At 40.7% G+C, this 25,685-nt stretch overlaps 1 protein-coding gene across 1 annotated transcript in view; it reads right to left on the bottom strand.

Annotated features, from left to right (window-relative positions):
- The window catches only part of gabbr2 (gamma-aminobutyric acid (GABA) B receptor, 2), a 419,830-nt gene that overhangs the window by 286,652 nt on the left and 107,493 nt on the right, over nucleotides 1–25,685 (bottom strand). Inside the window, exons 3-4 of the mRNA XM_060825690.1 lie at nucleotides 25,056–25,157; nucleotides 9,482–9,547 (exon numbers count right to left, since the gene is read on the bottom strand). Coding sequence (XP_060681673.1) covers nucleotides 9,482–9,547; nucleotides 25,056–25,157 — 168 coding nt within the window. The remainder of the gene's footprint in view (nucleotides 1–9,481; nucleotides 9,548–25,055; nucleotides 25,158–25,685) is intronic.

Raw genomic sequence — 25,685 nt, forward strand, 5'->3', positions numbered from 1 at the left:
CTTTCCAGATTGCTTGCTGTTTCTGCATACTAACCTATTATTCAAACTCCAGCACACAAGGTTCTCTGCATCTCAGAGCTCTGAAACCTCTTACCACTTAGATCAAATGCATATTTTTTATTCTTTCTGCCAAAATGAACAATTTCCCACTTTTCCACATTGCACTTCATTTGCCAGATCTTCACCCACGAACTAAGCTCCTCCATATCACTTTGTAGGCTCCTTTTGCCTTCTTCATAACTCACTTGCCTATCTACCCTTATATCATCAGCAAAGTTAACTGCCATACTTTTGGTCCCTTCATTCAGATCATTTATACAAATTGTAATGAATTGAGGTGAAATTGAGGACTGCAGAAGCTGGAGATCAGAGTCGAAGAGTGTGGTGCTGGAAAAGCATAGGCGGTCCGGCAGCGTCCGAGGAACAGGAGAATTGATGTTATGCATCCTTGGATGCTGTCTGACCGGCTGTGTTTTTCCAGCACCACAATCTTCAACTCTATAAAGAGTTGAGGCCTCAGCACCGACACCTGTGGGACACCACTATGACATCTTGCCTGCCTGGAAAAGACCCAGTTATTCCTATTGTCTGCTTTCTGTTAGCCAGCCAATCTTCTATTCATGCCAATACATTTCTGGCGAGCTTCCCCTCAAGCGCTAATCCATTCTTTCATGATGATTACATCCTTAGTCAGTCTCTGCTGTTCTTTTTATTCTGACCAGTCATGTGACCTACCATCTCACCTCTGAGCAACCTTGTCATTAGATTAGATTCCCTCCAGTGTGAAAACAGGCCCTTCAGCACAAGTCCATACCGACTCTCCGAAGAGTAATCCACCCATGACCCATTCCTGTACTAATGCACCTATCACTATGGGCAATTTACCATGGCCAATTCACCTGACCTGCACATTTTTGGATCGTGGGAGGAAACCGGAGCACCTGGAGGAAACCCACACAGATACAGGGAAAATGTGTAAACTCCACACAGAAAGTCATCGAGGCTGGATTCGAACCTGGGTCCCTGGCGATGCGAGACAGCAGCACTGAGCCACCGTGCTGCCCCCAAATAGTTCACATGTCAAAACATTTGGTATGGCTTATGCAGATGATCCTTCTTTCTTTCTGTTTAAGTCATGATGTTAGCTATAGAACATCATTTTTATAATTAACACAGGTCCTTTCCATGTAAATATTAAAATACTTTACTTTTCAATTTTAATTAGGAGGCTCTCCTGCACACAAAGGTTGACTTACGCAGTGGCAAGGTTAGGAGCTGCTGATGTGAACATGGAGATAGTGGAGGATAAGGACAGGTAGGTCCATTTTATTTTTTCAAAATGTGTCATCAGCCTGTCTTTGATTCTGAAGGGGTAATCTCTCCAGGGGTCAGTGGCTATAGCTGTAATTAATCCTAATTAATCCTACGTGACCTCAGTTGGCACAGTGCCACTTTCCAGTCTGATCCCTGTTATGACATGGGGTAAACCTTCCTGTTTAATTTAAAACCAGCAACACAGGAAAGATTTATTCTGTGCAGTAACCTGTGAAAATTCAAGTGGTCAAGAACTATTTAAAGTAAAAATTAACAACTTTATTTCTTAAAGTTTAATGAAGAATAATTAACTCACAACTATTTACAATTCCTTCCTCTAACCGATCTTTTACCTTCTCTTTTATAATACTAGTCCAATAAAACTCCTAATTAAAATTTACAGAAAAATTCATATTTTAAAACCAGCCAGCGGTTGAATCTTCTTTTCATATTTGTTGGTAGATTTGCTCCCCAGGTCAGTGTTGAGGTTTTTCTCTGTGCAAACTCCTTCTCTCGACAGGTACCTCTCAGAGAGTTCTGACATCTGTTGGTCTGGTGGCAGTTCTCCTCCCAACTATTCAATTTGTGCCAAAGCATCAGATTGTATCATTGGCCTTTAAGATTGTCAATCTCCTCAATTCAAACTTACTAGGAATTTCATACTTTTCATGGTACAATCTAAACTGATTGGCCTAAATTGAATCTGTTTTGGCATTTCAAGGCAACCAGCTATCCCAGTAGCTGGAGCACATGCTATGGTGACACGGTGGCTCAGTGGTTAGCACTGCTGCCTCACAGCACCGGGGTGCCAGGTTTGATTTCAGCCTTGGGTGACTGTCTGAGTGGAGTTTGCACATTCTCCCTGTGTCTGTGCGAGTTTCCTCCCACAGTCCAAAGATGTGCAGGTCAGGTGAATTGGCCACAGTAAATTGCCCATCGTGTGTCAGGTGCATTAGTCAGAGGAAATGGGTCTGGTTGTGTTACTCTTTGGAGAGTCAGTGTTTGGGCTGAAGGGCCTGTTTCCACACTATAGGGAATCTGATCTAATTGTGTGCTATTGAGAACACTTGGTGCTGTCACTGTTAGCTTTTATTCTCTTAAAGTTACAGTACACCCACATCTTCATAACATCCCAAAGTATCCTCTTTTTGAAAAGACTCAGGGTTGGACACTGACATTGAGGCCAGCATTGCCAAATTTCATATGCAGCCCTCTCTAATCTTACCTTATATGGTTGACAATGTGAACAAATTATGGAAAATAAGTTTGGCAAAAAAAAACAATTTTCCACACAATTTCTGAAGTTTAGATCACAACCTTTCTTAATGGCAGAGCAGTAGATGTGATCTATATGGACTTCAGTAAAGCATTCAACAAGGTTCCTCATGGCAGATCGGTTAGGAAGTTTAGATCACATAGCATACAGGGAGAACTAGCTATTTGGATACAGAACTGGTTCGAAAGTAGAAATCAGAGGATGGTGGTGGAGGGTTACTTTTTAGACTGGAGGCCTGTGACCAATGGTGTTCTGCAAGGACTGGTGTTGGGTCCACTGCTTTTCATCACTTATATAAATGATTTGCATGTGGACATCGGAGGTATGGTTAGTAAGTTTACAGATGACACCAAAATAGGACAGCAAAGAACACTACCTCAGAATACAATGGGATCTTGATCAGATGAGCCAATGGGCTGAGGAGTAGCAGATGGATTTTAATTTAGATAAATGAAGTGCTGCATTTTGGAAAGGCAAATCAGAGCAGGACTTATACACTTAATGATAAGGTCCTGGGGAGTGTTGCTAAACAAAGAGACCTTGGAGTGTAGGTTCATAGTTCCTTGAAAGTGGAGTTGCAGGTGGAAATGACAATGAAGAAGGTGTTTGGGATGTTTTCCTTTATTGGTCAGTGCATTTAGTATAGGAGTTGGGAGATCATGTTGCAACTGCACTGGACATTGGTTAGGCCAACTTTGGAATACTGCATGCAATTCTGGTCTCCCTGTTATAGGAAGGATGCTATGAAACTTAAAATGTTTCAGAGAAGATTTACAAGGAAATTAGCCAGGGTTGGACAGGTTGAGCTATAGGGAGAGGCTGAACAGGCTGGAGCTATTTTCCCTGGAGCATCAGAGGCCAAGGGGTTGACTTATAGTGGTTTATAAAATCATGAGCGCATGGTTAGGATAAATAGACAAGGTTTTTTCCCTGAGGTGGGGGAGTCCAAAACTAAAGAGCATAGGTTTAAGGTGAGAGGGGAAAGATTTAAAATGAACCTAAGGAGCAACTTTTTTACACAGAGGGTGATACTTGTATGGAATGAGCTGCCAGAGGAAATAGTGGAGGCAGGTACAATGACAACACTTAAAAGGCATCTGGATGGGTATATGAATATGAAGGGTTTTGAGGGATATGGGCCAAGTCCTCGCAAATGGGACTAGATTTATTTAGGACATCTGGTTAACATGGATGAGTTGAATTGAAGGGTATGTTTCCATGCCATACATCTCTATGACTCTATATGGACTCTTCATCTAAGATGTTTGGTACCAGCAGGCTCACAATGATAGTACTGCGAAGGCAGTGAATGAGTATCTGTAACCATATTTCCTGGAGTTTAGATGAATGAGCAGCGATATAACTGAAACATATAAATGGATCACAGATTTAAAATAAGGGTAGATCATGTAAGAGAAACATCTCTATTCAATCTTGGAATTCTCTGCCCTGGAGATCTCCAGAAGTTCTGACATTTATTACATTAAAGACAGTGACCACCACTTGTTTGGAAGCAAAGTAAATACAGAAATATGGAAAAATAGACTAGAGGTAGAATACAAGATTTTATTGAATGATGAAGCTGGTTCATAATAAGATAAGTGATGGGAGAAATAGGCCATTCAGCAATTTGACCCTGTCATTCCAGGTGATCATGGCTGAACTTCTATTCAATACTATTTTATTGCACTGTCCCCAAATATGTTAATGTTTTTAATGTATAGAAATGTATTGAACTCAGATAGGGTTATGCAATGACTGAGAGTCCACAATCTCTGAGGCAGACAATGCCAAGGATTTACCATCCTCTTAGTGAAGAAATTCCTTCTCAGCTCAGCCCTAAGTGACATGCTCTTTATTCAGTGAGATGAGCGGTCGACTTTTGTCTTTATTTCTCAATATTGCATTCAATCAGACTAAAACATATAACCACCCCACAATGTTTAGCCTGAGGGGATAGTAATTCATCTAGACTAGCCCTACTGCACAAAGCAGTCCATCCCAATGACAACACATTTCAGAGTCTTTTCCCTGGGGTGGGGGCGTCCAGAACTAGAGGCCATGGGTTTAGGGTGAGAGGGGAAAGATATAAAAGAGAACTAAGGGGCAATGTTTTCACACAGCGGATGGTACGTGTATGGAATGAGCTGCCAGAGGAAGTGGTGGAGGCTGGTACAATTGCAACATTTAAAAGGCATCTGGATGGGTATATGAATAGGAAGGATTTGGAGGGATATGGGGCAGGAGCTGGCAGATGGGACTAGATAAGGTTGGGATATTGGTTGGCATGGATGATTTGGACCAAAGAGTGTGTTTCTGTGCTGTACATCTCTATGACTTTATGACTCTATTAGGCTCATGCCTTCCCACATCAGTGCACTTGTCTGATAAAGCAGAATGAGAAATTAAACTTTTTTTTTATCTCAAGGAAGTCAGAGTAGAAAATCCAATAGGAAATGAAAAAAAAAGTATAATTGCATGCTCGGATATCAAATGAATTAGTGTCTAAATCTTGCAGTAAATTTGTATAATCTGATAGCCATTATAGAGACATGGTTACAGGATGACAAAATCAAGGAACTGAGTATGCAACAGTACCTGACACTGAGGAAGGTCTGGAAGCTAGTAACAAGTGGAGAAACTCCTTTGTGCAATAACATTCAACAGAAATGACCTTTGGAGATCAGGTTGTAAAATCAGGTTGAGTAGAGATGAGAAATAGTAAATCTAAAAAAAACCACTAATAGGGGTGGTTTATAGATACCCATCAATACCACACTACAGGACAGGGTATACCAGAAGAAATAGTGTACGTTTGTGAGAAAGGTAAGACAATCATGGATGATTTTAATCTACATACAGATTAGATGAATCAGATTAGCAAGGGGAGCTGAAAGGTTTCTTAGAGCAGCTCATTGCAGAGCTAACTGCTAATGTGCAATGAAACAGGGTAAATTAATGACATCTCAGTAAATGACCCTCTAAGCAGCTATGATCATAATATAATTGGAAATTTCATTCAGTTTGAGGGATCTAAAGTCTGTGAAGTCCCCTGGTCCTGATAAATTTCATCCTAGATTGTTAAAGAGAAATGTCTCCACAGAGCATGGACACATTGATTTTAATTTCCAAAATTTGCTGGATTCTGAAATGGTCCCAGCAGATTGGAAAACAGCAAATGTGTCTCCTCTTCAAATGTAGAGGAAGACGGTAAGTGGCAAAGCATGGGCTGGTTAGTCTCTCTGTCAGGGAAAATGCTGAAATCTGTGAATAATGAGACTATAACACAGCATTTGGACGATCTTAATGCCATCAGGCAGAGCCAATGTGGTTTTCCAGAAGAGACATCCTGTTTGACCAAATTATTAGAGTGCTTTTAGGAAATAACCAGTAATAAAGATAAAGGAAACCATTGGATGAACTGTACTTGGATTTCCAGAAGGCATTTGACAAAGTGCCACATCAAAAGTTACTATGCAAATTAAGAACTCATGTTCCAGCGGTAACATTTTAGTATATAGAAAGGCTCTGTTAGTGTATAGTAAGCAGAGGTATAAATGGTTTATTTTCAGGATTCTATACCACAGGGTTTAGTGTTGGGGCTCAGGAAAAGTGAAACTATTAAACACCGACTCTAACTCCTGTGTAACTGTTCAATCACTCTTCAACTAATCCATTGCAACACTTTCCACAAGCAGCTAACACTCTACAGATTCTAATCCGAAGTGCCACAACACCAGGAACTGACACCATCTCTCTTCCTTGGACGTGACACCCCCGCACCCTCTCCTGAGATCAGATCCATCTCCACTGCTGAAAGTCTCATCACCTTCCTGACCCAACTCTTCCATGGGACCTGACAATCATGCCTCCTATACTCACAGCCCCATGATAGACCCAAAGTATTCAATCTACCTGATCTACTTTTAACACAGAAGTTTGGTGAATCTAGAAAGGGGTATGTTGATATTCTAGGTTTACATCAATATTAAAAATCGTGGAGTTAAATAGAGTTTTAGTGTCAAAGAGGTCTACAGCATGCCCAACTTGCCTACACTGCCTAGTTTTCTCAATTAGGTCAGCCCTATTTGTCTATGTTTGGTCCATATCCCTCTCCACATCCCATAAACCATCAATCCCATCTATGTACCGGTCTAAATGTTTCTTCAATGACAAAATTGTACTTGTGACCACCATTAACTCTGGCAGATGGCTCCAGATACTCACCACCCTCTTTGTAAAAAAAAGTCCCTCTGGATTCTTTTGTATATCTCCCGTCTCACCTTTAACCTATGTCTTCTAGTTTTAGGCTCCTGAACCATGGGGAAAAGCTATTGGCTATCTATCTTATCTATGGCTTGCATGATTTTATAGACCTCTATAAGATCACCCCTCAGGCTCCTAAGCTCCAGGGGGAGCCATATATCCTTATAACTCACACCTTCCAGTCTAGGTAACATCTTAATAAATCTTTTCTGCTTTATTTCTAGTTTAATAACATCCTTTCTATAGTAGGGTGACCAGAACTGCACATGGTACTTCAAATATAGCATCACCAACATCTTGTTTAGCTGCAACAAGATGTCCGAACTCCAGCACTCAGTGTCTGACTGATGAAAGCAAGCATGCCAAAAGCCATCTTCACCAGTCTGTCAACCTGTAACTCCACTTTCAAGGAGCTATGAACCTGCATTCATAGATCTCTTTGCTCCCCATTCATACCTCTGCTTTCTATACATTAACAAATCCTTTTTATATACTAAAATGCTATCCCTAGATCATGAGTTCTTAATTTGTATAGTAACCTTTGATGTGGCACTTTGTCAAATATGTTCTGGAAATCTAAATACAGTTCATCCAATGGTTTCCTTTATCTTTATAATGCTCCCTTGAGCCCGACTATTGACTGTGCAAGTCCTGCCCTAGTTTGACTTACCAAAATGTTTTGAAAAACTTTAAGATAGACAAATCCCCAAGACTGATGGGATCCACTCTAGAATACCGAGGGAGGAAGGGGAAGAAATCGTTGGGATGCTGTACAAAATCTTAGAGTCCTTTTTAGTTACAGGATAGGTCCTAGACTACTGGTGAATAGCCAATGACATTCCTTTCTTTTAAGAACAGAAATAGGGATAATCCAGAAAATTACAGGCCACTGAGTGTTATGTCTGTGGTTGGGAACTTATTGAAGAAGATTCTTAAGGATATGATTTATTCAAATTTGGATAAATATGGAATTATTAACAGCATGGTGTTGTGCGAGGGAGGTTGTGTCTCACAAATTCAATTTTTTTTGAGCAAGTGACAAAAATGATTGATGAGGGCAGGACAGTGGATATTGTCTACATGGACTTTAGCAAGGCCTTTGACAAGGTCCTAATGGTGGACTGATACAAAAAAAATATCAAATGGGATCCAAGTTGAGCTGGTAAGATGGATATAGAACTGGCTTGGTTATAGAATTCAGAGAATACTGGTGGAAGGGTGTTTTTCTGCTTGAAGATCTGTGACCAGAGGTGTTCCACAGGGATCAGTGCTAGGACCCCTGCTGTTTGTTGTATGTATAGAAATGATTTGGAGGAGAATATAGGTTATGTAATTAGTAAGTCTGCTGACAAAGCAGATTGAGGGAGCTGCAGAAAGTGAGGAAGATTGCCAAAGGATACATCAGTACATAGTTGGGCTGGAGACTTTGACAGAGAAATTAGCAAATGGAATTTAATCCAGAAAAATGCGAGGTCTCTATAGGTAATGTGCTTTAAAAGGTCTAATACAGGAGGATAGTATACAATAAATGGCAGAACCTTAGAAGCATTATCATACAGAGAGATCCAGGCATACAGGTCCACAGTTCCCTGAAAATGGCAGCACAAGTGGATAAAGTGGTCAGGAAGGTATATGGCTTACTTGACTTCATCAGTCAGGGCATAGCATATAAAAATTGGCATGAATTGCTGCAGTTGCATCGAATTAATGAGGCCACATGTGTAACATTGTGTATGCTTCTGGTTGCCACACCATCAGAAAGATTTGGAGGCTTTGGAGAGGGTACAGAAAGGATTTATCAGGATGTTGCCTGGTTTGAAGGATATTAGCTATATGGGGAGATTAGACAGATGGAGCTTTTTTTCCACTTGAATGTCCAAGGCTGATGGGTGACCTGCTAGAACTTTACAAAATTATGATAGGAATGTATAGAATGGATAGTCGGAATCTTCTTCCCAGGGTTGAAATGTCAATTACTGGAGGACATGGTTTCAAGATAAAAGAGGGTTTATTTAAAGGAGATGTGAGAGGTAGGTTTTTACACAGAGCGTGGTAAGTGCCAGAAAAGTGTTAGTAGAGCAGCAGGTAGAAGCAGATACATTAGCAATGTTTAAGAGACATCTTGACAGATACATGAATTCACAGGGAATCAAGGGATACGGGCAGAGTGGAGGCAAAAAGGTTTTAGCTTTAAAAAGTGTCATGTATCAGCACATGCTTGGTTCCGGCACTTTATTCTTCATCATTCTCTAAATTCTGCTTCTTAAATAGATATAAAATGACTTTATTATCCATTGAATTATGTAGGTGCAAACAAACCAAAACATTTTTGTATATCCTTGTGTCTGACTGTAAGTTTTTCTTGTCAACATTTATTTACTATTTCATTCCACAAATAATTTACCCTTTTCATGGGGTTTACATTCATCTTTATTACTTTTGGCTTAAAAACAGCATGAAGCAACAACTACACTTACCTCACTTCATTGCATTCTAACATTCTGCTTCATTTAATAAGCAAAAATCAACACAACCTTAATGTTTTGTTTCTTTTTACTCTACAATTGATGCAATGGTCAGGACAATGAATACTGATTATTGCTGATATCACTGCTTCATACTTACACAGCAGAATACCTTTGCTGCCATATTCTCATCAAACTGCCCCAGAATAATTCGGACATCGTTATCCTGCAGTGAAAGAAAGTAATATTTAGTTACGAAAGTAGCTATGACATATAGCATGATAGATTAGATGACTATTGAAGAGAAATGCAAGTACAATAGGCAACTGAACAAGTAAAAGCAGGATTTGCAGTAGTCAGCACTTTATTAGCTTTTTGAATGAGTTTACTTTGGATATTTTCCCAGCTTGGAATTGGTGGCAAATTTACTAATAGGCCCTGTTAAATGTCAAACTAACAGAATGAGTTGTTAAATACACATTGAAACACATGTCAATTAAAGGTGTTCAGTTTACAAGGGTGAGTTCCAACAGAAAAGTAAATAAAATAGATGGTTAGACTGAGGACAATAATTACTCTTTGTCATAATAAAATAAGCAACAGCAGATACTGGAAATCTGAAAACAAAACGGAAATTACTGGAAAATCACAGCTGATCTGTGCAGAGAAAGAGAATGTTTCAGGACCAGTGGCCCTCCTTCAGAATTGATGGTAACTAGGAAAAGGTGCGATAACTGCTGAAGAAGGGTGGGAAATTATGCGATAGGTGCAGACGGAGCCCAGAGGAAGTGAAGACAGGCAGACAAAGGGAAAGATGACGATGAGCTGGGGGGACTTTAAAGCTGATAATAGGGACCATTAGTGGGTGAAAATATGATAGAAGCAGCTCTTATCATAACAGGGATGTGGGGATGGGTAAAGGACATGGAAAAAGGTGCTCAGGCCCTAAAATTACTGAACCAATACTGATTCTTGAAGGCTGAAGGGTCCCCAAGTGGAAAACGATGTGCTGTTCTTCTAGCTTGTACTGGGCTTCGCTGGAGCACTGGAGCAAGCCTGAGACAGAAATGTTGGCCAGGGAACAGGGTGGTGTGTTAAAGTGGCAGGCAACTAGAAGCTCAGGGTCTTTTTGCATTCAGAATGCAGCTGTTCCTCAAAGTGACCACTAAGTTTGTGCTTCATCTTCATAATTTAGAGGAGACCTTAAGCAGGATGCAATTTGACTGGACTTCCTTTCCTGAATTCTAAACTGCTCCTCATTCACAGGCTTGCTAGTTTTTCTAGCTTTCTGTGACCCTGTTCTGAACTGAATACAATCTTTAATTTATTTTGTTAACCAAAACTGGGCCACAGCTCCTGTTGTCTTTTTTTTGCAATAGAAAGCAATGTCAAACTGTTGTATTTCTTGTATTTGTTTCTTAAACATTAACCAATGCTGATCCACTTTGATGCCTTTAGTGAAGGTTCCCAAAATACCATTACCCACTTTTCTCTCATACTGTTACAGTTTCATTTATTTAGATTTAAGATATTAGATTCACAATTCAAAACAACTTCAGTTTTCATCTCAATGAAAAACTGGAATATGTTATGGTCATTCTTCCCTGAAGGACACCGCAGAAAAAAACCCCACATTATTAATTAACCCCCTCTCGTTGCAAATGACCAAATCAATCATATTCTGTTCTCTAGATGGCTAGTTTACTCACTGGTCTAAAAACAACACCTTGTCCACACTCCAAGAATTCATCCACTTCAACATTATTGCAAATCAGTTTCCAGCCTTATTACAGCTTGAAGACTTATAGACAAGTCTCAGTGATTTTTTTCTGTCTCCTTTGTTCCTCAACTCCAGTCAGACTGATTTTATATTTGGATTATCTGAGGCAATATCAAATATGCTGAATGTCACTGTGAAAATATTGGTCCTGGCCTTACTGTGATACAAGACATCCAGATTGTAGAAGTCCCATCTTCCCCAGAATCAATCAAAATGCCTCAGGATCTAAATCCCTCCCTCCTACCCCATCTCTCCAGTCATGTGTCTATCCAGTTCATTCCCCTAATCCCAGTGAGTGCCACTGGGATTAATCCGAATATCACTGTCTTTCAAGTTACCTTGCTCCCTGCATTCTGAGATGGACCATGAAGTCTCGATGATGATCATCCCCTTAAGAATGTCCTGCAGCAGCTCACACTGACATCAGGGAGGCAACACACCATCTTGATTAGGTAAAGAAAAAGTCACCAGAGTCGCAGAGAACCATAAGGAGATGGCTGCTGGTGACTTTAAACTGAGAGTAAACTTGCCTTGGGGGTGAGGTTGAAAAGATGTGACCTTCATAGTGGCCACAATCAGTATGGGACTGGTGTCATTCTGGTGTCACATCTGCATCTGTAAGTAATGTCTACCTGTTCAATGTATGATGAAATCTTGTATCAGTATTGTTCTTCCATTGTTTGTTCTCACCCTGCCCCCAGTACAACAGAGCTATTAATGGTGTCATGGGCCAGGTTCTTGTAGCATTCATTGAGAAACACCTCTTCCAATAGTACCAAAGACAGAAAATCTGCTAGAGAGGGAGATGGTCCCAGGGTACTCCAGCAATACCCAACTGGTACTCTTACATGCCTGGTGGGTCACCATTCTCTTTCTGCTTGTAACCCCTGTGCTGTGCGCAATGATCTTAGTTGTGCACAACTCCAGTTGCTGCTCAAGACCCAACATGACAATTTCAAGTAGTGTCAGCTAGAGACACTTCCTGTTTACTTGGTCATCATGGACACAGAGTGTTCCCAACCTCTTACATCACATACAGGGAGACGCTACATGTTCGAACTGCCTCACCATAGCTTACACTCTATATTACACTCTATATATCTTTGCCTCCTCTAGTTTAAAGAATGTTAAATAGATACCGGCGACTTAACTTGCTCCTTTAAATTTAAACACTACTTTATCTAAACTAAAGACCAATAATAGCTGAACAGCAACCAATCAACCCACAGTTTTGCTGCGATGCTTATATTTTATTTCAAACCCAGTGCAGCTGCTGAGTGGGGCTCCATTCTGCTCAGCCCTCCCACTACCTGACTGCAGGTAAGTGAAAGCCTGAACCTCACTGTCAATTTATAGTCATTCTTCTGTCAGGTTATACCATGGTCCAATGCTGCTCAGCTCTCTCTCTCTCCCTCAACTGCAGATCTATGAGCTATCCAAAAGAGATGAGATGGCAGATGGGTGTCATGCCAGTGGGACCATTCGCAGTGCCTACTTTCCTACTCTATTGCCACTTTACCATTGAGATTTTACCCATCACAAGAAGAGGCCAAGGCAAGCTGTCCAAACCACTGCCTTTCAGCAAGTGGCCTTGTGGCCAGGTATGGGAGGATGCCTCCTATGAGTATCCTTTATCGACATCAGGGACCTTTGCTCCACCCAACCAAGATATTCTTCTTCCCCACATTTCCCCTGTCCTTCTGCCCTGTCAACCCAACAGGGCCATCAATTGCAAGAAAATATTTTGACAAAAGTAGTCATGGGATGAAAGTTTCACTGGCTGAGCCAGCATTTATTACCCATTCCTTGTTGACCTTGTTCTCATGAGGCCAGATGATACAAAATTTGCTATCCTCAATTTCAAATGCCTGAAATGGGAGTTATGTTTTCATTCTGTCTTAACTGTTCCAATTGCTTATCATCAATATTCCTGTTGCAGAGCAGGTCAGCATTGGTTTAACAGAAAGGCAAACCAGACTCAAAACACTGATCAGCCTACCTAGACCTATATTCCTTCAAAGCAGGGTTGTGCCATCTCCACTACCAGCTTTCATCTGGGGGCGTTGCTTCACTCAGGGTCTATTATACTTGTCTCAATTAAAGCCCCGTGAATTGCAGGTCCAAGCTCCACAAGCAGCAGCACCTGAAGAGCAGTCGACAGGAGGAGACTTTCAGGAACCCTAATGGAACACAGCAGCCAGCCACCTCACACATACCTATCTTTAATTCAGGAAGCAGGGGCCATGACATTACACAGCTTTATAGTAATCAAACTGATAAAGAAATAACCCTTTTAATAGCACTCCTGCCGAGTGCTCCAAAAACAAAGTAAGTTACAGCAGTGTACCTTATTAAAATAATGGGAAAATACTTCCAGGGATGCAATAGATAACTAGTGCGATCACAATGCGATTGGCTTGTCCCCAAGGTTAATCCACAGGAATTATCGTTATCATTTCTTACAGTTGTGAAAAAAAACTTCTTCAAATACATTTAGCTGGAGGATAACACGGTGCCCTGACCAGAACGTACATGAAATAGAATGAAACTGATGTTGGCAAATCTATGCAGCTCCAAGGACTATTATCCCATATCATTGAGAATCAAATCAAAACTTGAAGCAATTTTTTATGAAAGGGGACAGGATTTATTCTGGGCTTTAGGGCTGCAAGGTCAGCACTAAAATGGGTTCTGAAGTGATCACTGGTTAGGAGCCACATCAGGGCAGCTATATTCACAAAGGAACTCCTCAATTGCTGTTCTAGGGCTGGTAGCTCTTAACTCTTTCAAGTCCTAGTAGGTAAGTTAGGCACTGCTGACACAAACAGAAAATCCCAGGGGTGCCTCACCACAGGGTTGAAAAGAATCATGTTTTTAAAGAGGGCTAAAGTAAGCATAAAATTCTAAATGGACAGCAAACCCCCTTCAGTTGTATTTGGACAGTCTGGATTACAGCCAGGGGCTCATCTCCAATAAGATGATGGCCTCCAAACATGGTACACCAGTGAGGGTGGGAAACAATAACCACTTGAGCCTTACATATGCTGATCCACTGTCTATGGCATTTTCTAAGAATACATCCCAACGCTGCCCTTACACATTTACTTTTAACTCCCCACCCCTGTCTTGACTCCCATTCCCTCACAGCCAGAAAATTGTGTCCAAAGACTTTAGAGTGAGCTGTTTAAAAAATCTATGCAATGGGATCCAGAGACAGAAGCTGCCCCTCCTTTGATGCTGGTGCACCAGCCACAGAATCATAGAAATGTACAGCATGGAAAGAGACCATTCGGTCCAACACGTCCATGCCAACCAGATATCCTAACCTAATCTAGTCCCACTTTCCAGCACTTAGCCCATATCCCTCCAAACCCTTCCTATTCATATACCAGTCCAGGTGCCATTTAAATGTTGTAATTGTACTAGCCTCCACCACATTCTCTGGCAGCTCATTCCATTCACACACCACCCTCTGTGTGAAACAGTTGCCCATTAGGACCTTTTAAATCTTTCCCCCTTACCCTAAGCCTATGCCCTCTAGTTCTGGACTCCCTTACTCCAGGGAAAAGATCTTGTCTATTTACCCTATTCAAGCCCTTCCTGATTTTATAAATCTCTAAAGCGTCACCCTTCAGTCTCCGACGCTCCAGTGGAAACAGCCCCAGCCGGTTCAGCCTCTTCCTGTAGCTCAAATCCTCCAATCCTGGCAACATCCTTGTAATTCTTTTCTGAACCTTTCAAATTTCACAACATCCTTCTGGTAGGAAGGAGACCAGAATTGCAAGTAATATTCCAAAAAGTGGCCTAACCAATGTCCTGTACAGCCACTACATGACCTCCCAATGACTATACTCAATGCTCTGACTAATAAAGGAAAGCATACCAAATGCCTTTTCACTATCCTATTTACTCCACTTTCAAGGAATTATGAACCTACGCTCCAAAGTCTTTTTGTTCAGCAACACTCCCCAGGACCTTACCATTAAGTGTATACGTCCTGCTCTGATTTGCTTTCCCAAAATGCAGCACCTCACATTTATCTAAATTAAACTCCATCTGCCACTTCTCAGCCTATTGTCCCATCTGATCAAGATTCCATTGTACTCTGAGGTAACCTTCTTCGCTGTCCACTACACCCCCAATTTTGGTGTCATTTGCAAACTTACTAACTATACCTCCTATGTTCACATGGTCACAAGCCTCCAGTCTGAAAAGCAGCCCTCCATCACCACCCTTTGTCTTCTACCTTTGAGCCAGTTCTGTATCCAAATGGCTAGTTCTCCCTGTATTCCATGAGATCTAACCTTGCTAACCTTAGTGGGCGGCACGGTGGCACAGTGGTTAGCACTGCTGCCTCACAGCGCCTGTAGACCCGGGTTCAATTCCCGACTCAGGCGACTGACTGTGTGGAGTTTGCACGTTCTCCCCGTGTCTGCGTGGGTTTCCTCCGGGTGCTCCGGTTTCCTCCCACAGTCACAAAGATGTGCGGGTCAGGTGAATTGGCCAAGCTAAATTGCCCGTAGTGTTAGGTAAGGGGTAAATGTAGGGGTATGGGTGGGTTGCGCTTCGGCGGGTCGGTGTGGACTTGTTGGGCCGAAGGGCCTGTTTCCACACTGTAAGTCTAATCTAATCTAATCAAAAAAATCTAATCTAACCAGCTTCCCATGGGGAATCTTGTCAAACATCTTACTGACATCCATCTAGATCGCGTATACCGCTCTGCCCTCAACAATCCTCTTCGTTGCTTCTTCAAAACTTCAATCAAGTTTGTGAGACATGATTTCCCACGCACAATGTCATGCAGACTATCCCTGATCAGTCCTTGCCTTTCCAAATACATGCACATCCTGTTCCTCAGGATTCCCTCCAACAACTTGCCCACCACTGACATCAGGCTCACCGGTCTATAGTTCCCTGGTTTGTTCCTACCACCCTTCTTAAACAGTGGCACCATATTAGCCAACCTCCAGTCTTCTGGAACCTCATCTGTGACCTTTGATGATACAAGCATCTCAGCAAGGGGCCCAGCAATCACTTCCCAAAGAGATCTAGGGCACACCTGATCAGGTCCTGGGGATTTTTCTACTTTTATGTGTTCCAAGACATCTAGCATCTCCTCCTCTATGATATCGACATTTTTCAAAAGGTCACCATGTATTTCCCCACATTTCATATCTTTCATATCCTTTTCCACAGTAAACACTGATGTAAAATACTCTCTATTATCCTATTCTTTCTCTAGTTACCCTTTTGTCCTTAATGAATTTAGAAAAACCCTTTGGATTCTCCTTAACCCTATTTGCCAAAGCTAAGGATTGATAGGAAAGGTGAGGGGAGTAACAAATTAAAAATATTATATATGAATGCATGACACATAAAAATTGAGGTGGATGAGCTTGAGGCTCAGTTGGCAATTGGCAGGCATGATGTTGTTGCGATCACTGAGATGTGGCTTCAAGTGGACAGGGCCTAGGAAATGAATATTCAAGGCTATATGTGCTATCAAAAGGACAGACTGATGGGCAAAGGGGATGGGAGTGGCCCTGTTGGTGAGGAATGATATTCAGTCCTTTGCAAGGGGGTCATAGAAACAGGAGATGTCGAGTTAGTATGGATAGAACTGAGAAATTCTAAGGGTAGAAAGACCCTAATGGGACTTATCTATAGGCCCCCAAACAGTAGTCTGGATGTAGGGTGTAAGTTGAATAAGGAGTTGAAATTGGCCTTTCGCAAAGGTATTACTACAGTTGTTATGGGGGATTTCAACATGCAGGTAGACTGGGAGAATCAGGATGATACTGGATCCAAGAAAGGGAGTTTGTAGAGTGCCTCCGAGATGGATTCTCAGAACAGCTTGTGCTGAAGCCTACCAGGGAGCAGGCAATTCTGAATCTGGTGTTGTGCAACTAACCAGATTTCATCAGGGACCTTGAAGGAAAGGAGCCATTAGGAAGTAGTGCCCTTAATATGATCAGTTTTATTCTGCAATCTGAGAGGGAGAAGGGAGATCGGGAGTGTCAGTATTGCAGTTGAACAAAGGGACCAATGGAGCGATGAGGGAGGAACTGGCCAAAGTTCAATGGTTCAATACCCTTGCAGGGATGGCAGTGGAACAACAATAGTAGGTACTTCTGGGTATAATGCAGAAGGTGCAGGATCAGCTCATTCCAAAAAGGAAGAAAGATCCTAAAGGGATGCAGGGGCGGCCATGGCTGATGAGGGAAGTTAAGGACTGTATAAAGATAAAAGAGAAGAAATATAACATAGCAAAGACGAGCAGGAAACTGGAGGACTGGGAAACTTTTAAAGAGCACCAGAGGATAACTAAAAAGGGAATATACAGAGAAATAAAATGAGATACGAAGGCAAACTTGTCAAAAATATAAAGGCGGATAATAAAAGCTTTTTTAGGTATGTGAAAAGAAAAAGACATGGTTGAATCTAAAATTGGGCCTTTGAAAACAGACACTAGTGAATTTATTATGGGGTACAAGGGAATGGCAGAAGAGTTGAATAGGTACTTTGGATCTGTCTTCATTGGGGAAGACGCAAGCAATCTCCCAGATGTAATAGTGGCTGAAGGACCTCGGGTAATGGATGAACTGAAGGGAATTTATATTAGGCAGGAAATGGTGGTGGTGGTGGATAGATATTAGGTCTGAAGGCTATTATGTCTCTGGGACCTGAGTCTGCATCCCAGGGCATTTAAGGAGGTGGCTGTATAAATTGTGGACACATTGGTAATCATTTTCCAATGTTCTATAGATTCAGGATCAGTTCCTGTGGATTGGATGGTGGCTAATGTGGTCCCACATTTCAAGAAAAGAGGGAGAGAGCAAACAGGGAATTATAGACCGGTTAGCCTGATGGCAGTAGTGGGAAAGATGCTGGAGTCAATCATATAAGATGAAATTACGACTCATTTGGATAGCAGCAACATGATAGGTCAGAGTCAGCATGGATTTATGATGGGGAAATCGTGCTTGACTAATCTTCTGGAAGGTTTTGAGGATGTAACTCTGAAGATGGACAAGGGACAGCCAGTGGATGTAGTGTACCTGGACTTTCAGAAAGCCTTTGATAAAGTCCCACATAGGAGATTAGTGAGAAAATTAGGGCACGTGGTATTGGGAGCAAAATATTGACTTGGATTGAAAATTAAGTTGGCTGACAGGAAACAAAGAGTAGTGATAAACGGATTGCTTTCAAAATGGCAGGCGGTGACTAGTTGGGGTGCCACAAGCTTCAGTGCTGGGACCGCAGCTGTTTACAATAATCATTAATAATGTAGATGAAGGTATTAAAAGTTATATTAGTGAATTTACTGATGACACAAAATTGTGTGGCAGGGTGAAATGTGAGGAGGATGTTATGAGAATACAAGATGACCTGGACAGGCTAGGTGAGTGGATGGATGCATGGCAGATGCAGTTTAATGTGGATAAATGTGTGGTTATCCACTTTGTTGGCAAGAACAGAAAGGCAGATCACTATCTAAACGGAGTCAAGTTAAGTAAAGGGGGAGTACAACGATATCTAGGTGTTCTTGTACATCAGTCAATGAAAGCAAGCATGCAGGTACAGCAGGCAGTGAAGAAAGCTAATGGCATGCTGGCATTCATAACAAGAGGAATTGAGTATAGGAGCAAAGAGGCCCTTCTGCAGCTATACAGGTCCTTGGTGAGACAGCACCTGGAGTATTGTGTGAAGGTTTGGTCTCCAAATTTGAGGAAGGACATTCTGGCTATTGAGGGAGTGCAGCATAGGTTCATGCGGTCAATTCCCAGAATGGCAGGACTATCATACGTTGAAAGATTGGAGCCACTGGGCTTGTATAAACTTGAGTTTAGAAGGATGAGAGGGGATCTGATTGAGACATATAAGATTATTAAAGGATTTGACATGCTGGAGACAGGAAGCATGTTTCCACTGATGGGTGAGTCCCAAACAGAGGACACAGTTTAAAATATGGGGTAGGCCATTTAGAACAGAGTTGAGGAGAAACCTTTTCACCCAAAGAGTGGTGGATGTATGGAATGCTCTGTCCCAGAAGGCAGTGGAGGCCAAGTCTCTGGATTCTTTAAAGAAGGAGATGGATAGAGCTCTTAAAGAGAGTGGAATCAAGAGTTATGGGGATAAGGCAGGAACAGGATACTGATTGTGGATGATTAGCTATGATCATAATGAATGGTGGTGCTGACTCGAAGGGCCGAATGGCCTACTCCTATTGTCTATTGTCTATCTCATGTCCTCTTTTTGCCCTCTTGATTCCCCTCTTAAGTATAATCCTACTGCCTTTATACTCTTGTAAGAATTCACTTGATCTCTGCTGTCTATACTTGACATATACTTCTTTTTCTTCACCAAAACCTCAATTTCTCTAATCATCCAGCATTCCCTACCCCTACCAGCCCTTCCTTTCACCCTAACAGGAATATACTGTCTTTGGACTCTCGTTCTTGCCTAATACTCCCCTCATTAGCCTTCCTCCAAATTAGAACTTCAACTTTCACACCCCAAGCTGCTTAGTGATCTGGGAGCCAATGGCATCATTGTTGGCTGGCAGGAAACCTTTGTGGTTGATAACGGGTCACTATTTCAGAGACTAATCAGCTATGTGCTGCTGGCCAAATCTCCATTCATACAGACCCTCTGGTTCCAGTCCATCTGTAACTATGTTTATCAATAACATTTTATGTAGCTCTTGTAATGAGTGCCACGTAATGTGATTTTAATAAGCACAGAAATACTGCAAAATAAAATACTGGCTGACTCTGAATTTGCTGTGCACAACCAATGCTCCATGACTGCCTTGCAATTTATATTACTATATGAATACTCATGGTCTACAGCTTCTCTAGCTTATTCAGGAAATAAATATAAATAATAATGCTGGGAAATTTGACATCCATTTTGGTTTCTGTCTGGTGGAGTAAATGGTTTCCAGCTTACTGTCAGGCAGAGGGATTGATTTGAGATGTAGCAATATCAGAACTATAATCTTAACAAACACAATTCAATTTTATCACACCATGTACGGTTTTCTTAAGCAATTTCCAAAAACTTGTGTTCTATTCTGATCCCATCAACATGAAATAGACCTAAGGCAAACTAAAAAGCCAGAAAAGGATGCTACAAAGATCCATAATCATGGGCTCTATAGAAATAATGTCAAGTACATCAGGATTTTGATAGCAACATGGAATATGGTACAGGAATATGCTAATCAATTCCTGAAGTCTACTTACCATTCAACAAAATCATTGTTAATCAACTACCTGAGTGCCATTTTCTGTCATCAACCCCAAATCTCTTGTCATTATTATCAATAAATCCATCAATTTCTGTCATGAGCATACTCAATGACTGACCTAGAATTCCAGAGATTCACCAGCATCAGTGTGAAGACATTCCTTTTCATCTCAGTATTAAATGCTCTGTCCCTTATTCTGAGACTGTGCTCTCTGGTTTTGGGAAACCAGGGAAGACATCCTTTCTGCATTTGCCCTGATGAGCCCTCTATGAATTTTGTAAGTTCATTTTCGATAAACAAAGAATTCTATATTAATAACAAATATCATTTCATTAAAATAATAGCAGCTTTCATCTCCAGAAGGACAGCTCCAGGCCAGCCCTAGGGCTATATTGAAACTGCTATCTCGTGATATTTCCAAGTTTTTTTTCAGATACTTCTAGCATTTCTTTTCATTACAATGGCTTTCTAAAATGAAAGAGACTCTCCATTTTTTTAATATTTTTTTCTAAAATACCTTTAATTACATTTTTATGGCAAAGTTTCACTGACAGCATCATACATAGCCACTCCCCAATAAAATACAATTATATTTTAAATCTCTCTGTTTATCCTGAGTTAAACTTCGCTTTGCAAATGAAAAAATAAGCTCTACAATATTGGCTAAATAATTACTTTCCTTTACATATATTTGACTCAACAGTTTACTTCCTGCTAGACAATACTCTTTGTTCAATGCCATATAATTCTCCCTATTCCTCTCCACTATTCTGTGGTGTGGTCAACACAAGGAATCTTCATACCCAAACTGCAACAATCATATTTGAGATATATAAATACTGGTCGAATTGATCAGAAATGGGGACCTGTACTACCAATAATCTGACTAGAGGAAAAGAAACTGGTCAAATGTGCTCTGTCACCTGAGGATCATCATGACCTATGAGTATTAGTTGAAAAATTGCTTGAAGTATCAGATCATTTTTCTTTATTATTATTTATTCCATGGATAGATGTTGCTGACTTGGCAGAATTTATTGTCCATTCCCAATTTCCCTTGAGAAGATGGTGATGAACTGTTTTCTTGAATGGCTACAATTCATGTGGTGTAGGCATATGCATAGTTTGTTTTCCTGGTAGCAGATTCATACAACTAAGTGGATTGCTACACTATTTATGATGGCAATTAAGAGTCAGTTACTTCATTGTAGTCCTAGAGTCATATGTGGGATAGATCAAAGATGGCAGGTTTCCTTCCCTGAATGGCACTAGCAAACCAAATTTGTTTTTTTAATAACAATCCAACAACATTATGATGATTCACAATACAGCTAGCCTTTTATTTCAGATTAATTCATCAAATATAATTTCCCAGAGCTGTTTCAGTGGAATTTGAATTTGCGACTTCAGAACATGCATCCAGCCTCTAAATTACTAATCGTAACATTACCACTATGCTATCATTGCCTGTGCATAGCAATTAAGAAAGTATAGTGCTGAACTAAGGAGGCAAAAGAGCTGCAAAATAGCAGGACATATTTCCTAAATGACATTGTATTTCCTAAATGACATTAAGTCTTAGTCACACAATGTCAGTTCAATTGTTCAGATTCTGCTTTCTGAAACACGAGGAAGGCACTCAACCCTGAAAATGCTGCAGAAAGAAGTCTTGAGACTAGTGAGATAGGTAACAGAATAAAACAGGAAAAAACTTCAGGTTTTTAGTCTTCTAACAAGCTAAATGGAAAATGTAGAGTTCAATATCAATTGGTAGTACATGGAGTAAAAGAGACCCAGAAACCAAATTCAAATTTAAATGAAAACAAGGGACATGAGTTCACAATTATGCTAATTATGCTATTAGATGAACTTCCTTATACAAAACGACTTCTGGAGTGGTGCAGTCACAAATATTGGGATAAGCTAAGGAATGTTTGAGGACTGGAAGAGACAGGATGGTATTCATGCATCTATCTTGTGATCTTGGAAACCTGTGTGGGCTATTTTGACCAAAGGTGACAGTTGTCTTCAGATCTACATTTTAGCAATCACCTTCAAGCTCACTATATCAGCAGCTAATTATTTTTTTGTTACCTTAGAATATTCACCTTCTCCCAAGGAGTCCTTATCAGAAACAGAACTGTATAATTACCCAAAGGCAGACACTTCCAATCAGTATAAAGCTTCTTCTCTGTAAAAGTTTTAGGGGCTCGGCTCTTAAATCACTATATTGTCCTCATGAACTCCCAGGCATGGCGCTATCAAGCAGTGCATCCCTGCAGTGTTCTCATATCTCGTCCTTTGAAGCAAATTATCTTTCTGCTCAGTTCCAAAGGAAAGTCTCAAGAGCATATAAATCAGTCACTATGATCCTCCCAAACATCACTAAAAGCCACACTGACAGAGTCAAGCCTAGTTTATCTGATCTATTTGAAAATACACTTTTTTTTTCATAAATAGACTATGCATCAGCAACAAAATTGTGAAACAGGCTAATATTTGCTGTCAAAGATCTCAGTTTCAGTTTAATAGTTTAAACTATTTCTTTCACATACCTCAGCATTATTCATAATATCTATTGGAACTAGCCCCTTTTCAAATCAGTGTTTAAAATCATGATTTTGTAACTCATTTATTGGCGTGTTGGTGGAACTGAGCATGCATTGCTAACAAACAGATACAACCATCAGCTAATGATGCATATGCTCAGAGCTATATGTTATAAGTAATGGTATTTTAATAGTTTGCAGGATAGAGGTTTAACAGGGAATTTAAAATTGATCTCATGGTGAGCTATCTAAGTCTTAAATAGGTTGAATGACCAATGACCATATTTTAATGTGATTCTTACACAAAGAAAGTTGAGGAACTCTGTGAGTGGAGGGATACAATGAAACATCAGTTTGCAATTTTTAAGAAGATTTGTAGCTCAGGTTGATGATAAGTCTGTAGTTAGAAACTAGTGATGGTGGATTGTGTCTTTGGCTTCTGAACTTCAGAAGCAATTATCCCAACACCCAGAAACGGAGCTGCAACGAGCGTTCAATGAGCTACATCACACTGCAGCACCCAAGAACTACAAAAAGCAGAAGAAAAATATCTATACAATGTTTTCAAGAAAAATGGGTAATAAGTAAAAACAATCCGCCGATTCCTCAGAAATAAACCCAAACCAGCAGACACATCGCAACCAAAAATTATAGCCACGTTACCTTACATCAAAGACATATCCGAAATGACTTCCAGACTACTCAGACCCCTTGGCATCATGGTAGCCCACAAACCTACCAACACACTTAAACAGCGGCGATCGAACATAAAGGATCCGTTAGATACTACCAGCAAAACTAACATCATTTACAAGATACCATGTAAAAAGCTCTACATCAGACAAAGTAGCAGGAAACTTGCCACCAGGATACATGAACACCAACTGGCCACCAAAAGGTACAACCCTCTATTACTAGTTTCCATACATACAGACAAAGAAGGACACCACTTTGACTGGGTCAACAGACACATCCTAAGACAAATGAAACAAAGACATGCACGAGAATTCTTAGAGGCATAACATTCTAACAAGAACTCCATCAATAAACACATCGATTTAGATCCTATCCACCTTCCCTTGAAAAAAGAACCAGAAAACCGGACACTCACCTTAAGAAACCAAGCCCTATAAATAGAGAGGTGGGACATACCACCAGTGCTTCACCGGAGGCTCTCACTGATGATATTATCTAGTATGTTGACGAAACGTCTGAAAACTAATCTTCAAGCTCAGCGAGCTAAGAAACATCAGTGAACATCCTACTTCAATTCATGTTTTTATCATTCAGAAGTTACAAAGTGAAATAAGCTCCTGGAATCCCAGCATTATCTTCTGGTTATATCATGAGGACAAATTGAATATAGTCATGATGTTATAATTTTTCACAGCAAGATCATTTCTTGACCATCTCTCATCCCGTCAAACCAACTTACTAAGCTCAGAAAAAAGTTCGGAATAGTTCATAGACACTTGAATAATATGTGATGAGTGTATTTGATTGCCAAAGACCTTCAGATAATTTTGGCACCTCATTAAACAGCAATCCAAGGGGAGGGAGAGGGAGGAGGAAGGTGGTGGGGTGGCTGGATATTACTGGATGACACTGATCTGAGGTTTCCGGGTCCCGGGTTATACATGAGTCACAGGAGCATGGGAGGCCGCAGGGTGGAGGTTCTGTAGCTTGGTAAAAAGAGCAAGAGTGGCTCTTGCAGGTACCCTCCCGTTTCCAATATCAGATCCCTTCATCAAGCCCAGAGTGCCTGTGACTGAAGGATCACCACCCCAATATCAATAACCCTGGAACCCACAAGAAACCCTGCATGTTTGCTTGTCATGTTTCCTGCATAGCAATATCATTGCTGAGTTAACAACACTATAGGGAGAATAAGGATCTTAAATGCTCACTTAAGGGACTCAGTTAGCAGTGAGACAGGAAAGCCATCCATGGGGATTCCTACCTGGTCTCAGCTGGGCTAGAGGTGGAAAGGTAGTGAGGTCCCAACTGTGCTGAATTGGAATAAACATTTTCACAGATAAAGAGATAGTATTCTGCCAATTACCCCTCAGTAGTGGAAATTATTTAACAATCTATATTTAGTTTTCATGATGTCTTGGTTTACCATGTACCATTAATATATTCCATTACTTACCCTAAGCTTTCTGACGCTTAGACAAGGATCATTAGAGAAACTCTCAGTATCTGCAATTTGAATGTCTGCTTTCTCCAGCTCATTGGTCAGATCATTCCTCACCTGTCAGGGCAGAAGAGAAACGGAATATTGGTAATAACTTTATAAAGAACTGGTGCAATCATATTATTCTCATGTAGTACACACACTTACATTGATATGCTAGTATTTTCTCAAAACTCAAAATGCCAAGAGAAAGGTTATCAGACCAGAAATGACTTTGAACAATTTTTATAAAATTCAGCCACATCTTTTCAGCTATTAACATATTAAACATCTGAACTGACATTATGTGTTACATTTCAAGGGAGAATCTGTCATCCTGGAACAACCTAAGTATGTTTAGTTCAGGCAGATTCTTGATTATTGATGGTTTTGTGGAATTAGCTTAATCTGGCCTGGTGACCTTCTTGAGTCAGTGCTTTTCCTTTTGTTTTAGAAATGCATTTTAGTCCTGGAAAGATCTCTGGTACCAAATCAGATGATGGAAGTTGAACATTGATAGTCCATTTTTAACCACCATTGTGACATGTTTAAGAGTCAGACTTCACCTGCCTGTTATCCCTCCAGACTCAGGCAACCATGTGGAAA

This window comes from Hemiscyllium ocellatum, chromosome 5 (genome assembly GCF_020745735.1).
Source record: "Hemiscyllium ocellatum isolate sHemOce1 chromosome 5, sHemOce1.pat.X.cur, whole genome shotgun sequence".
Lineage (NCBI taxonomy): Eukaryota > Metazoa > Chordata > Chondrichthyes > Orectolobiformes > Hemiscylliidae > Hemiscyllium > Hemiscyllium ocellatum.